Here is a 16,928-nt window from a genome sequence, read left to right as displayed (position 1 = left end):
TTAGTGTGTAACGTATGGGTACCATCAAAGTAATCAGTAGCCTTGAGCAAAAACGAAAGTATGATTAGGCTATTTTTTGCTTGCCCTTTGAATTCGAAAAAATAAAAAAGTGTTATCAATCTACCAAATAAAAATCTTACTATGTTGATACGACATAAGTATTTATATATTAAAATTTTGTATTATATATATTTTCACCATTACTTTAAACTTTTTATATTTAGCGAAAGACCGCGAAAACTGTCAAAATAGCCTCATCTTGTCAATAATATTTAGATATGAGCAACAGCTTTACCCCAAAACAAATTTGCTTCATAATAGAGTTTACAAAGATTTTAATGCGTGTACAATATATTTTAAGGTAAAGCTGTTGCTCATACATATTTTCGATGTCTTTATGACATCATAGTTACATCACAAGAGACCCTTTCTGTACTTACGTGTCCATATTAAATCAATCTATTATTTATCAATACAAGTACTAATAACATAATGTTGAAAGGCTTAAATAAGTTTACAATTTTTGCAATCTCATGGCAAACTAATGCCTCTTATTATACCGCATACGTACTGTGTCGCTAGTTCAAAAGGAACACTATGCTTCAAAATTGTGTTTTTTTTCAAATTCGGAGAGAGGCAAAAGAACGGCAAAAAAAAAAACGAAAACGATGCAAAAAAACAAACAACAATTTACAACAATCTACATATAAAACTAACAATAAGCAACATGAACCCCACCGAAAACCCGGAGTTTTAATAGGTGCTCGGCAATAATAAGCATTTCGGCTCAAAATGGGGCACCCGCCGTGTTGCTGATAGTAGGTGAAAAATACGTTGGGAAGTCTCATTCGGCAATGTCATAATTCGGCAGAATGCCTACGACAAGTGATACATAGCCGTGACACAGATATTTCACAGCGATAAACCAACTCATGATGGCGCCCATAAAATTTAGAAGGGAATATTTCAACTTGACCACTTAAAATCTTTGGTCTAGTATACGGGGTATAATATAGGGGTTGTGTTATCATGGAAAACCTCATAAAAGATAGCAGGCTTATAATTTGGTACGAGAGAGATCATTTTGTCTACAATTGACTCATCTTGGCGCTTTGATGAAAATAGTATGAGTGTTCCTAATCTATGCTTGCTATGAATGTATGCTATACCCCAGTTGTTAATTAAATATTACTAATTCTATGTCCAGAAAAATATTAATTCAAAATTACAAAAAACGAATTTCTGTTAAATGGTCTCAGAGCAGTTGTGTACACAAGGCGTTGTTCCAATACTCCAACTAATGGTCAAAGTCCCTTTAAATCCTTAAAATTGTTAAATCAAATTGGCGGTCCTATATGACCAACTAATCATGATGCCAAACAATAGTACTACGTATGAGAGCTTTCCGTGAAATTGTCTAAGAGGAGTTCCGTTCACAAGGTGCTCTGTCACAATACTTCAAACCATTTCACCCGTAAAATTAGTCAATATAACATGATCAACGTCGCATTATAGCAAACAATCTCAGCAGGTATGAGAGCTCTTTTTTAACATTGACTGGAGTTTCATTCACAAGTTGGCATTGTTTCAATACTAGAACAAATGATCAAAACCAAATTAATCCCGTAAAAATAATCAAATCAAATTGAGGATATAGCACAGTCAACAGAATATATCGACAAATAACCCTAATAAAAATGAAAGCTTATGTCAAACAATCTTTGAGTATCGATGTGTTTTGGACGAGGAGACGAACGGTCGACGATCATTACCATATATCCCGCTGCGCAACGGGCGGGTACACAAATCAAACATTGATTAATATTGGTGATACCCTATAGGTCCCCAGGAAGATATACTCATTTGAGGATTATATTTTCGTTGCTTTGCATTTAAAACGGGGAAGATATAGCAACTTTATTCGGCCGCTACAATAGCATTTACTACTTGGACGATTACGGCTGGTGTCTTTCATTTTTTCACATTTTATATGTATATACACGTAATCACATTTATTACTCAGAAGTATTTGTTCTGAAGCTTATGAAACTCGATAAAAAATAACTGAAAAATCTTAAAATTCACCGTATGACGGACTCATTTGTTTGTGAAGATATCGGAACCCCCATTTAAGTTGGAGACAAATTTTGTATTTTTGAAAAAAAATAAATGGTTCTTTTAAATTAAAGGATTTAATAATTATCTGCATGAGAAACTAATTTGGTTGATTGGAATGCATATGTGTATTAGTTATATATTTATGTCATATACGGATTCATGTTACTAATCATGATAAACCAGTATGACTGTTTTAGTTTATTGAGAAGGAAAGGGTGGCTGTTGATTTACATACAATGACAATGTAATGAACAACGCATTTGCATAAATATATATTACCCTTTGTTGATTTAGAACTGATTTTAATCTGAATGACAACAAGTCCTGCTTTATCATTCAAATAGCTCGTTATTTAACATCTGAAACATACACGACCGATAAGGAATGACTGTAATATTTTTTCTGTCTATGAAGAAATAACATTAAAAATGCGGTGCACACTAAATCACCGGCGTAGCGTTTTATTCAAAAGTGTGGACCACATTTGTGAGATTATTTCGAATAAACAGGAAAAAATATTACAGTCATTCCTTATAATTTAATTCTAAATTCCATTTTAAAAGAGTAAACATGAAAGAACGTTGATGACGTCACGGTCACATCACTAAATTTTGTCTATCAGCCGATCAGAAGACGTGTAACATCCAAAATTAAATTTTTTGCAGGTACAACATGAACTTTTAAACCGAACTACTGACAGTTCATTTAATGTTTTTCTATGTTTGTTGCATCCAAAAAGCAAAGGATATGTACGACTGGCAACCGCTAACCCTTTAAGACAGCCTCTCCTGGACCCCAGATTTTTAGCAAATCCTCATGACATAGAAATGTTTTTAAAAAGTAAGTAAAGAAAAAAAGTAAGGTATGGTGTAAAACATTGGAGAAGGAAGGAAATTATACAAGACTTAGGGATAAAAAAGAAAAAAATACCTTAATGGTGGATAAAATGAATGCCAAATTCATTTCCGTCAGACAACTATATATTTTACTGTTTATTTCAAAATACTAAGAATGCTTCACAAAGGGGTATATTATTCACAAGGCAAATGACTTTAGGTGTAATACCACCAAATCATAGTACGTCACATCCGGTTGCATACGAAAATAGGTCGAAAAAAAATATTCCCTTGAATTTGACAGTTGTAGGTAATTGATCCTACATTTCATTGCAGTAAAACATTTCTGGGTCATAAACATATATCTTGGGTATTTCAAAGCACCATTATTTTTTTATTTGGGGTTTCTATAGAATATTTTGGAAACTTGAGGTTACATGGTTACTAAAGCTTGTATACAGGTTAAAAAAGGGGGAAAATTTGATTGGTTAACTTCCAGTGATGGTTATTTTCTTATATGCAATGAAATGTTATGTGAAATTTTTTCTATAGTACTGGACAGGATCAAACTTTACTCATGCCAAGTATTTCTTTATTTGAAACAAAGATAAATTCTGCACAATTTTTTGAAAAGTGCAAATTTAACAAAGACTAATAGGGGAAAATCAATGGTGGTATTACACCTAATATAGGAAGCTGTACATGCACCTTTGACCTTGTGAGTACTCTCATGTGTTAAAATTTCTTGCTATTTAAGTGAAATATTACTAATAATGAAATATTCTGAGTGGATTGAGTCTCCAAAACACATTTTATGAGAAAATTTCCTTGAAATAGGACTTTACCATGAATATAAGTTGACAGAATAAGCCATACTTAGAGTTTTGGGGAGCTTTTTCTCCTTTTTTCTTATATTCTGCTATACTAGAAAATTTTTCCTAAGAAATACTTTAATAAATATATAGTTTTAGGTAAATGAAATTATTTTTAAAGCAGTAACAACAAATTATTCACCAAAAGAGAAGCTTTTTATGTCCCTCTCTGGAACGCGGCGTAAATTTAAGTTTTACGTAAGGACTTATTGAAACCTCCTTGGAGACAGTAAACTTTTATACGGATAGTTCATTCAGCTTGAATACTTCAATTAATCATTTATTATAACATTTCTATCATAAATGAGTGAAAGTTACCCCAAAATGTTTATTTATTGGCCTATAAAGTAGAAATTTTGAGGAAATGAGAGGTATAAATGGACCAAAAGAGACCTTATAAGGAAGACAAAGAGGTCCATTGGTAGTATTTATCATCCAAAAGTCATCTTTTGTATCATATTCAACTGTTTGTAGGCAGATGAGATAAATATTTGATCATTTATTGGTCCACACTATATTCTATCATGATGCGGCTTGGTTTGGATTTTTCGAAAAAATTTAGCTCGAATCGCTGCAGATGTCGTCTTACATTATACTAGATTTTTCTCAAACTATTGAACTGATTATGACAAAACTTGACAGGAATGCTTGAAATAACCAGTATAAGAAAGGAAAAAAGTCACATTCAGTTTATTTAACAAAAAAGTCTTCTTTAGGTGTAATACCACCAAATCATAGTACGTCACATCCGGTTGCATACGAAAATAGGTCGAAAAAAAATATTCCCTTGAATTTGACAGTTGTAGGTAATTGATCCTACATTTCATTGCAGTAAAACATTTCTGGGTCATAAACATATATCTTGGGTATTTCAAAGCACCATTATTTTTTTATTTGGGGTTTCTATAGAATATTTTGGAAACTTGAGGTTACATGGTTACTAAAGCTTGTATACAGGTTAAAAAAGGGGGAACATTTGATTGGTTAACTTCCAGTGATGGTTATTTTCTTATATGCAATGAAATGTTATGTGAAATTTTTTCTATAGTACTGGACAGGATCAAACTTTACTCATGCCAAGTATTTCTTTATTTGAAACAAAGATAAATTCTGCACAATTTTTTGAAAAGTGCAAATTTAACAAAGACTAATAGGGGAAAATCAATGGTGGTATTACACCTTCAACGATATAAAAATATAACAAAGAAGATTGATAAGAATTATTTACAATTAGTGTAAAATCAAAAAGATGAAAAAGGACATTCTTTCTAGCAACAATTCTGTTCAATGGTCCTTCCTGACTGCAATGTTATATAAAATACAGAATTGTTATTTGACTTAACTCGTTGATATATTTAGTTATTGGGACTCCCGAATAAAAGTGTCATTGTATTTATATTAACGTAGTGATGTAAGTAAACCAACTTAAACTCCTATTTCAAAGATTGCTGTAGTATTTGCTTAATCACTTTTAGCTAGATTGATTGGCAAAGGTCATTTTGCATAAAACTGAGACATTATAATACTAATAAGTACAAATGTATAAATTTCTATAAAATATGCAATTCTTTGAAACTGCGTTTGATAACTCCAGTACTACATGTATTATAGTGATTCGTTGGACACAGCAATTGGAGAAGACTTCGTCATGGCGGAGCCTTGATGTTAGACTTATTAGATATGACATGGAAGGACATTGTGGAGAATTAAAATTCAATACGGACAACTACTGGAGATGCATTATTCGACATTTTATAATATCGGGATGTCATCCATCAAGTTCGTGTAGGATGGGTTCAAAAAGAGATCCAACTGCAGTTGTAGATCCTACATTAAGGTATTATCAAAATATTGTTTAAGCTTCTAATTTGTTTTTTTACATCCTATTTGATCATATAGCTCTTTTCGAGGTTTAGGCCTTATACATCAATGGCTATAAAAAAAGCTTAGGTTTGAGCGTTCCTGATGAAGGTAAATCCAGAAAGGCGCTTCGGACGCACACAGTTAATGGAATGTTATTTAAATATGAAATGTATAGATTGTTATTTTCATTAATATAACACAACAAAGATGACTAAATAACTATTTGAACAAAAACTAGGCAGAATATAAATATCTAACGCATAATGAATTACGAATGACGTCCAACCACAGTAAAAGTAAACTGTCAATGTGCCATCTACATTTGTATTTGACTAAATGTTGTTTGACATATAAGTTAAAATCCAGAATTGCATGTGAATACTTTTGTGCAATGCAAACACTATCGTTGCAACATGTCCATCGTTTCAATACTGTTTTACTTTTCATAAACGTACACTGAATACATCTACTTTAACTGGTATACTTATTTCATTGATTCTAACTTGTTGCGTTTAATGTTATCATATAATGGTTCATATATAAAACATCATGTTTCTTTAATTCAAATCACTAAATGTCGTTGGTGCATGTATTGAATATTAGTATACATTAATCGAATAAGCGTTTTTTACTCCTAGTTGTTTAATAACAATTAATATGTTTCAGGGTAAAAGGTATAAAAAATCTGAGAGTAGTTGATGCATCTGTCATGCGCAATGTTATATCTGGTAATACTAATTCACCAACGATGATGATTGCAGAAAAGGCAGCTGTTATGATAAAATGTGGAACCAAATATTAAAATCTAACAATTACTGAAGGATGTGTACCAAACGTAATGTTTACGGTCACGTTAATTTAAAGATGTGTTTGTAACTGACAACTGAAAGTAGAATGCACTATATGTTCTTACTTTTATTTCTTTTTTATTTCATGATTGTCAATCGTTCAAATTCTTTGGTGTGTACTTGTTTTTTCATATTTTTCGGTTACTTGTGTTAGTAGCAAGCATGATTGTTAGTAAGAAAAAAAAATTTATCATATATAGGGAAGAAAAACACCAACAGGACAGCTTCTTAGCGTTTTCATAACTTAAAATGATAAACAGTATACACATATATGTGGTGTATAAATGCCTTACACTAACATCCTTTATGTACTCGACAAACCCCATAGCCAAACATCATCATTGCTTTCCTGTTCTTCATCTGAAAGTCACAGGTCACACTCAGATCATCAACAGAGCAAACCCCAGGCTTCAGTTAAAGATGTAGACGACTCAAAAGCCGATTTAATCGGAAATCGTTGCTAAATATCAGTATTGCTACATTTGACCACTGATAAGAAATGATGGAAAAGAAAAACAGGCAAAACTAAAGTCAAAAACGACGAAATGACAAAGTCCACATGCAGTACACCCAAAATTCATGATAGAGTACACAAAATCCGAGTTGAACTCAGATACTCTAGCAGAGTGAGCAGTTCCTGCTACACTTATGCAACCCGTCATTTTGATATCAATATATTTTAATACGCGCCAATGCCTTAATCTCAAAGATATATTGGATAACCATTTGGTTCTTATTTATCGCGTGTATCAAAAAACAATGCACGGTACGAGCATTTACGGCTGAACCGATGAACGAGAACAATAGAATAAACATTTTTCTGATGATAAAGTCGAGAAAATCAACAGTAAAACAATGCCGGTGACGATACTGATCAAAAAATATTTCTAAACAACAATTATAAATAAAGGCAACAGTAGTATACCGCTGTTCAATAGTTATAAATCGATTAAGCGAAAACAAATCCGTGTTACAAACTAAAATCGAGTGAAACACATTTAAAATGCATTTAAAATAAAGTTACTAAAACTGTGTTATTAGAAATATACATGCAAAGACACGATGTTGTGTGTTCATTGTTTACAAGATAACTGCATTAGAAACTAGTGAAACTGAAATTTAAAAAATGTTAATCTTTGCTGGATATTGATAAAAAAAATGGAAAAAATCATATGAATACAAAATCTAGAGATCTTTCAGTTCAAAAATTTTCGGAGTGTTCCATAAAGTCCTGGATATGTTACAATTTCCTAAAAAATATTCCTATTTTTCACATCTTAAGTCTTCGAGTACACCGTTCTGCTCTTGTCACGTGAACTTTCAATATAAAAATATTGTCATTTCGTGAATATAACAATTTAAAAGTCATGTCTGTGCAGGTTCAAAAATTAAAGATAATATTCTTATAACGTAGCTTATTTGTTATAAAAAAAATTATTATTTTTTTATACAATTTTAAGAAAAAGTCATCTCGATTTCTGTACAAGTATGTGCGGTCTTCTCGTTCTATTCACATTCACTGTTTACATCGGGATAAGGTCCGTTTGTATTTGCTTAGTAACTTAATTTCAAAAGTGTTAATCTTTGCTGCATATCAATCGATTCCATATAATTTTTTTGCTCTGAACTTCTCTGATCTAGCTGCATCCATTTACCGATAATTGGCGTGTTCCAGAGAGGTATACAGCCAGTAGATAAATAAATTGAAGTTGGTACTCAAAGAATGTATTTGCATAGCAACATATTAAACCCATTTTACACAAAGCATGTTGTACTCGTCGTTTGCTAATTTAGGAGGAAAATGATAATATAATATGAACATTTTGTTTTCGTTACAATTGTATTAACCAGAACGTTTTCTTGTGAATTTATAATTAATAGCGTCCTTGCTAAAACGAGACAAACATTGAATGGATCAGGATGTCTGTGTTTACAGGGGAGGTAATATTTTGTCACTAGATTTCCCACTGATTATAACTATAACGATACATCTATATCTATATATCGGTATCACCCAATGAGGTACCTACTGAAACCGCATATATTGTTTCGTCTGTGGTTTAGTCGTTACATATGGTCTTCGATGTTTTAACGTTACAGTACAGACTTAAAGTCTTATTTTTTATACTTGGCAATAAAATAAAAGGTTAATATCTTTTTGAGTATAGGGACCAATATCACTGTTCACAAAAGGTGTATTGATGATTACGCTCAAAGTAATACATTTCGTAAACCTAATATGAGTAGCTTTTGCAGGCATCAAAGCATAGGAACCTAGTTAAGGTAGCACAATACAAAGAGTTTATACCTCCAATTCTCCAGTTTTAAAATGCTGTAACTGTCTTTATAATGCTTGAAAATTTATAAAAGTGGTATTTATGAATAGCTAACAGATTATTCTTTCAAATTAATGCAATGCTAGTATCATACAACAATTATGTAATCAATTATAATGTTAACTGTGTCTACAAAAATTTACAAGAAATTTCCACTTTCAACTGAAATTAGCTTCTTCATGGATACCCCGAGAGGGTTGATTTTATTATATGTTATTCCTAGAGCCATTATCTACAAAAGGGTGTCTCAGATTTTGGATAGAATGTAAAGATCAAATTTTACACCTAATCAAACATTATCTTAGTTTATGTGGTAAGGATGTTTGCACTAATTACATATTTATGAGAGAATGGAATACGATAGCGATAATTTGAGATACCCTTTTGTAGCTCCTGCTGTGTTGATTAGGATTTCGTTAAAATTTTCTGTATTGTTATAGAGATGATAGAGCTAAATTCATTCAAGTGAACTGACCAAGATTTTGCCATTAATTGCATAATAATTGATTACATAATGATTACATAACAAAAATATTGCATTCATTTAAAAGATTAATCTTTTATCTATCTATGTATACCTCTTTTATTAATTTATATGCAGTCTTAAGAAAGTGACAGCATTTGAAAGGTTGGTGATTGGAAGTAAAAAGATCTTTGTATTGTGCTACCTTAAGGGAGTTCGCTACTCAGTTTCAAAATAACAAGCTTTTCATATTACTAGTATATATTGATAGGGGATTAATAAAGGAACAAAAAGAGCAAAAATAAAATATAGGTCAATGTGCTTATTTTCGAGATATAAGCCATTGAAATTTTTGCGGGAAAATATTCTCTCTTGATTTTTCATAGCTTTATCATTGACAAGTTAAAGTTCTCAAAAACTATTAAAAAATAATTAAGATTTTATAAGACTTTAACAGATGGCTTATAATTATGCATGTAAAAGATTTTTAAACAGAAAAATGGAGGTCAATGGGCAAAATTTTTTAAGGCATTCAAATAGATAAAACCAGAGGATTCCGAAAATCTGACAAAAATTCCAAAACATGACAAGCGAACTTCCTTAAGGGCTATTTTAAATGTCAAGAATGCTAGTTTTTACTATAGTTTCCCGTTATTTTTCTTCGTGCTATTATGTTTCTTTTGGTCGTATGACTTTTGTAGTGTCTCGGTATTTATGCATCCCACCAACGGGTTTTTAACTATTAACTTTGGGCATTCCTGGTGCAGGTGGGTCCTGAGATGCGATTCGGACACAAAGACCTTTTACAGTGTTGCTTCTATTTTGTTTACCATTGTATTTATATTTCCTTTATCGAGAAAGTTTATATACTATACACGGCATGTGCTATCAACGGCAAAAAACATTTTTTGTTGACGTCATTTTCAATTCTAAATTTACTATCTACTACACTTTTTTTGTATGTTTGCTTGAATTTTTTAGTCAGTTGTGTTGTATGTCTGTGATGTATGTTTACACAATTTTTGACTGCTGGATCCAAATTGGCACATTTACCTTTTATTTCTCTGTGGGTTGCTCACCCAATTTTGTCAATATAACGGAACTATAAACAACTGGCATACAAGTGAAAGGTTTAGCTAGCTATAAAACCAGGTTTAATTCACCATTCTCTTCGGAAAATGCCTGTACCAAGTTTGAAAATACGGCAGTTGTTTTTCTCTTGCTCCGTTGATTGATGGCGTTTGATTTTGTCAGATTTTATGGACTTCCTCTTTTTGATTTGCCTTTTGTTTAACACAATGCCTCTGTTATTGAACTTAGTATATTCCGTTTTTTCTTTCAGATGCATAACCAAAGAAATGTTGATCTTGAAAATTATAAAAATAAGAATAAGTGGTATGATTGCCAGTGAGACAACCTTCCATCCAAGTCTAAATGACGTAAAAATAACACCTTAAGGTCATTGTACAGCCTTTAACTATGAGCAAATCCCAAACCGCTTTGTAAGCCTTAAAAGGTCCAAACAATACAAATGTAAAACAATTCAAACGAGAAAACTAACGGCCTGATTTGTGTACAAAACAAAGAACGAAAAAAAATATGATATTTAGCAAAAAACGACAATCACTACATTATAGGCTCCTGACTTGGGACAGGCACACACAGAATATGACTGGCTTAAACAAGTTTTCTGGCGCCATATCCTCTCCTAAACATAGGACAGTGGTGTAACAGTACAACACACGAACAAACTAAAACAATCAGATTGATACAAAACAATATTCAAAGTACAATGTTTAATTGGTAACCTTTAACAAAAAGTGTACGTACAAATTCGATAAGTTTACCGGGATTGAATCTAAATGTACGAACTCGGTAAACAATATAACCGTAAAATGTGGATATGCTATCATGTTTCTTATACGTTTTCTACGAGTATAGTTTTAAAAAGTAAAATAACAAAAATACCGAGCTCGAAGGAAAATTCAAAACGGAAAGTCCTTTATCAAATGGCAAAATCAAAAGCTCAAACACATCAAACGAATGGAAAACAACTGTCATATTCCTGACTTGGTACAGGCATTTAAGTTCAAATGTGACGTCACTTTGTGCGTTGATGCTTTGGCTAACTCGGCTGTGTATTTTTATATGTTGGATTAAGTTGTTTTATGTAATGTATCCGTTTTTATTCTGTAGTTAGTCCCCACTTCGGTTTTATCATGTATATCTATTATATAGTCATTTTATAAATTTACTGTTTGCAAAATTATAAATTATTCTAAATAATAAGGATGTTCTTGTCCCAGGCAGAAAACCCTGGCCGTGTTAGGCGCAACTTTTTGGAAGTTTTAGTCCTCGGTGCTCTTCGGCTTTGTACTTGTTTTGGCTTTCAAGCTTTTTTCATCTGAGCGTCACTGGATGGTCTTGTATGGACGAGACGCACGTCTGGCGTATTGAATTTTAAGCCTAGTACCTTTTGTTAGCTTTTATTCGTGTGTTTCTTTGTCCTATATGTTCTCCCATTTATTTGTATTGTGGTCCTGTCATGTGATGTTGTCGTTTTGGTGTTGTGTTTGACGTTGCCATTAAAGCGGGAGGTTTGGCATGCCACAAAACCAGCAACTACATTAATCGAATAAGTGTTATTTACTCTTCGTTGTTAAGGTAGATTCATGGTATACCGCCATCTTGGATTGTACAATCTCAGTACACAAATGGTCTAGTTATTTGCCAAATCTGCAAATTTGGAGACAGATTTGCAATTTAATGGTTATATTGTTTATTTATATGAAGAAAACTTGGTGATTTAATGTATTATTCAAAATATTTAAGCAAATATCAAATTTTGTGTTTTTAGAATCATTTCTTTCAAATAAGCCATTTAAGGGGAGATAACTCTTTAAGTAAAAAATATATACTGGACTGATAGGGAAATTTTTAATTTTTACATGTGGCAAGAAAACAAGTTCGGTGACACCATTTTTTCTTTTTATTTTCTTAAAACATATTATAAAACCTATCTTCTTACAATTTATTTCAAAATTCTATCTCATAGAAATTTTTTATGCACACAAATGTGTTTTTTCATGAACAATCTAACCAAATTTAGGCAATTTTTTAACAACTCATAGCTTGGAAAATAGCACGGTGACCCATACTTTTTATTATATTTTTGAAAAAAGCATAGTAAAATCTTCCTTTTGGCAAAGTATAAGAAAATTCTATCTCAAAAAGTATATACTTATGATCTACCTTAAATAACAATTAATATGTTTCAGGGTAAAAGGTATAAAAAAATCTGAGAGTAGTCGATGCATCTGTCATGCGCAATGTTATATCTGGTAATACTAATTCACCAATGATGATGATTGCAGAAACAGCAGCTGTTATGATAAAATGTGGAACCAAATATTAAAATCTAACAATTACTGAAGGATGTGTACCAAACATAACGTTTACGGTTGAGTTAATTTAAAGATGTGTTTGTAACTGACAACTGAAAGTAGAATACACTATTTTCTTTACTTTTATATCTTTTTTATTTCATGATTGTCAATCGTGAAAATTCTTTGGTGTGTACTTGTTTTTCATATTTTTCTGTTACATGTGTTAGTAGCAAACATGAAAAAAAGAACAATTTATAATATATAGGGAAGCAAAAACCCTAACAGGACAGCTTCTTAGCGTTTTCATAACTTAAAATGATAAACAGTATACACATATATATGGTGTATTTATGCCTTACACTAACATCCTTTATGTACTCGACAAATCCCAAAGCCAAACATCAGCATTGCATTGCTGTTCTTCATCTGAAAGTCACAGGTCACACTCAGCTCATCAACGGAGCAAACCCCAGGCTTCAGTTAAAGATGTAGACGACTCAAAAGCCGATTTGATCGGAAATCGTTGCTAAAAATCAGTATTGCTACATTTGAGCACTGATGAGAAATGATGGAAAAGACAAACAGGCAAAACTAAAGTCAAAAATGACGAAATGACAAAGTCCACATGCAGTACACCCAAAATTCATGATAGAGTACACAAAATCCGAGTTGAACTCAGATACTCTAGCAGGATAAGCAGTTCCTGCTACACTTATGCAACCCGTCATTTTGATATCAATATATTTTAATACGCGCCAATGCCTTAATCTCAAAGATATTTCGGATAAACATTTGGTTCTTATATATCGTGTGTATCAAAAAAACAAAGCACGATACGGTCATTTACGGCTGAACATATGAACGAGAACAATAGTATAATCACTTTTCTTATGATAAAGTCGAGAAAATCAACAGTAAAACAATGCCGGTGACGATACTGATCAACACATATTTCTAAACAACAATTGTAAATAAAGGCAATAGTAGTATACCGCTGTTCAATAGTCATAAATCGATTAAGCGAAAAGAAATCCGTGTTACAAACTAAAACCAAGTGAAACACATTTAAAATACATTTAAAATAAAGTTATTAAAACTGTGTTATTAGAAATATACATGCAAAGACACGATGTTTTCTGTTGATTGTTTACAAGATAATTGCATTAGAAGCTAGTGAAACTGAAATTTAAAAAAAATGTTAATTTTTGCTGGATATTGATAAAAAAAAAATGGAAAAAATCATATAAATACAAAATCTAAATATCATTCAGTTCAAAAGTTTCCGGAGTGTTCCATAATGTCCTGGGTATGTTACAATTTCCTTAAAAAGTATACCTATTTTTCACATCTTAGGTCTTCGAGTACTGCTCTTGTCACGTGAACTTGCAATATAAAAATATTGTCATTTCGTGAATATAACAATTTAAAAGTCATGGCTGTGCAGGTTCAAAAATTAAAGATTTTTAAAATATCTAATCGAAGAATTCAAATAGAGAAAAATATTCAACGAGTGACCGAACAACACATTAATTCACGTTAATTATCAGTGTTGTTCGGTCACGAGTTGAATATTTTTCGATATTTGAATTCTTTGATTAGTTATTCTTTTTATTACATTGGCAAATGGCTTTTTTTAATGAAATTAATGTAGAAAATGTAAGGAACTATATCTTTTTTCTACGCATTCACAATTTGTTTTGATCCGACGTTATCGATGTGTTGACAACGCCTATTGTTGTATGACGTCAGAGAGTGAAATAACCACGTTTTTTCACATGTGAAATTATCGGTTTTTATTTGAATGGGAAATCAATGTAATTCATTGCTACCAATGTAATAAAATATTTTATTAACGTAGCTTATTTGTTAAAAACATTTTATTATTTTTTTATACAATTTTAAGAAAAGGTCATCTCAATTTCTTTACAAGTATTTGCGGTCTACTTGATCTATTCACATTCACTGTTTACATCGGGATAAGGTCCGTTTGGATTTGCTTAGTAACTTAATTTCAAAAGTGTTTATCTTTGCTGCATATCAATCGATTCCGTAGGAATTTTTTCTCTAAACTTCTTTGATCTAGCTGCATACATTTACGGACAATTGGCGTGTTCCAGAGAGGTATACAGCCAGTAGATAAATAAATTGAAGTTGGTACTCCAAGAATTTATTCGCATAGCAACATATTAAACCCATTTTACACAAAGCTCCTTAAGCCTGTTGTACTCGTCGTTTGCTAATTGAGGAGGAAAAAGATGATATTATATGAACATTTTGTTTTTGCTACAATTGTATTTACCAGAACGATTTCCTGTGAATTTATAATTAATAGCGTCCTTGCTAAAACGAGACAAACCTTGAAAGGATCAGGATGTCTGTGTTTACAGGGGAGGTAATATTTTGTCACTAGATTTCCCACTGATTATAACTATAACGATACATCTATATCTATATATCGGTATCACCCAATGAGGTACCTACTGAAACCGCATATTTTGTTTCGTCTGTGGTTTAGTCGTTACATATGGTCTTCGATGTGCTAACGTTACAGTACAGACTTAAAGTCTTATTTTTTATTCTTGGCAATAAAATAAAAGGTTAATAAATTGAAATGTTTAAACCTAACTATTCATGTCATGACGACATTAATCGTTCTTTTCCAAATGCAATGCATTGCAAACCTAATATCTTTAGAAATCGAAAACAATTATTAAACGTTTCGAAGCTAAAGAATTAAAATAACATCAAGCCGCTCATTGAAATTTATGCCACACGTAGTTTAGAAATATTTTTCTCAAATCATAAAGATAACAAGAGATGTTCGGCTGTTGCTGTTTCTTAGTCTTTTGGCATGTTACATTTTATCATTTAGACAAAGTTAAGATATCTGATATCTTCTTGATTATAGGGACCAATATCACTGTTCACAAAAGGTGTATTGATGATTACGCTCGAAGTAATACATTTCGTAAACCTAATATGAGTAGCTTCTGCAGCCATCAAAGCATAAGAGCCTAGTCAAGGGCTATTTTCAATGTCAGGAATGCTAGTTTTTACATTAGTTTCCCGTCATTTTTCTCCTTGCTATTGTGTTTCTTTTGGTCGTATGACTTTCAAAGTGACTCGGTACTTATGCATCCCACCATCGGGTTTTTAATTATAAACTCTGGGCATTCCTGGAACAGGTGGGTCCTGAGATGCGATTCGGACACAAAGACCTTTTACAGTGTTGCTTCTTTTTTGTTTACCATTGTATTTATATTTACTTTATCGAGAAGGTTTATATACTATACACGGCATGTGCTTTCAACGGCAAAAAACATTTTTGTTGACGTCATTGTTAATTCTAAATTTACTATCTACTACACTTTTTGTGTATGTTTGCTTGAATTTTTTAGTCAGTTGTGTTGTATGTCTGTGATGTATGTTTACACAATTTTTGACTGCTGGATCCTAATTGACCTTTTATGTCTCTGTAGGTTGCTCACCCAATTTTGTCAATATAACGGAACTATAAACAACTGGCATAGAAAAAGGGAGTTTAGCTAGCAATAAAACCAGGTTTAATCCACCATTCTCTTCGGAAAATGCCTGTACCAAGTTTGAAAATGCGGCAGTTGTTTTTCTCTTGCTCCGTTGATTGATGGCGTTTGATTCTGTCAGATTTTATGGACTTCCCCTTTTTGATTTGCCTTTTGTTTAACACAATGCCTCTGTCATTGAACTTAGTATATTCCGTTTTTTCTTTCACATGCAAAACCAAAGAAAATGTTGATCTCGAAAATTATAAAAATAAGAATAAGTTGTATAATTGCCAATGAGACCACTCTCCATCCAAGTCTAAATGACGTAAAAATAACACCTTAAGATCATCATACGGTAAAAGGTTAAAAAAATACAAATGTAAAACAATTCAAACGAGAAAACTAACGGCCTGATTTATGTACAAAACAATATGATATTTAGCAAAAAACGACAATCACTACATTATAGGCTCCTGACTTGGAACAGGCACACACAGAAAATGGCGGGCTTAAACAAGTTTTCTGGCCATATCCTCTCCTAAACATAGGACAGTGGTGTAACAGTACAACACAAGAACAAACTAAAACAATCAGATTCATACAAAACAATATTCAAAGTACAATGTTAAATTGATAACCTTTAACAATAAGTGTACGTACAAATTCGATAAGTTTACCGGGA

At 32.0% G+C, this 16,928-nt stretch overlaps 2 protein-coding genes across 9 annotated transcripts in view; both read left to right on the top strand.

The window, feature by feature from the left end:
* LOC127723407 (glucose dehydrogenase [FAD, quinone]-like) overlaps positions 1 to 12,904 on the top strand; it is a 108,326-nt gene extending 95,422 nt beyond the window's left edge. For 3 of the 4 annotated variants that reach the window (XM_052230023.1, XM_052230022.1, XM_052230021.1), the window contains exons 10-12: positions 2,784 to 2,958; positions 5,438 to 5,663; positions 6,356 to 6,758. In XM_052230023.1, the coding sequence (XP_052085983.1) occupies positions 2,784 to 2,958; positions 5,438 to 5,663; positions 6,356 to 6,491 (537 nt within the window). In that variant the 3' untranslated portion in view covers positions 6,492 to 6,758. Of the gene's footprint in view, positions 1 to 2,783; positions 2,959 to 5,437; positions 5,664 to 6,355; positions 6,759 to 12,614 lie in introns of those variants that run through there. The other variant, XM_052230024.1, reaches the window with a different exon arrangement.
* LOC127723409 (glucose dehydrogenase [FAD, quinone]-like) overlaps positions 1 to 16,928 on the top strand; it is a 483,936-nt gene that overhangs the window by 101,752 nt on the left and 365,256 nt on the right. The gene's annotated exons all lie outside the window — the stretch shown is intronic.

The sequence above is a fragment of the Mytilus californianus genome, unplaced genomic scaffold (assembly GCF_021869535.1).
Source record: "Mytilus californianus isolate M0D057914Y unplaced genomic scaffold, xbMytCali1.0.p SCAF_13, whole genome shotgun sequence".
In the NCBI taxonomy this organism is placed as follows: Eukaryota; Metazoa; Mollusca; class Bivalvia; order Mytilida; family Mytilidae; genus Mytilus; species Mytilus californianus.
The sequence above is the reverse complement of the archived record's forward strand: the minus strand, read 5'-3'. Positions and strand labels throughout refer to the sequence as shown.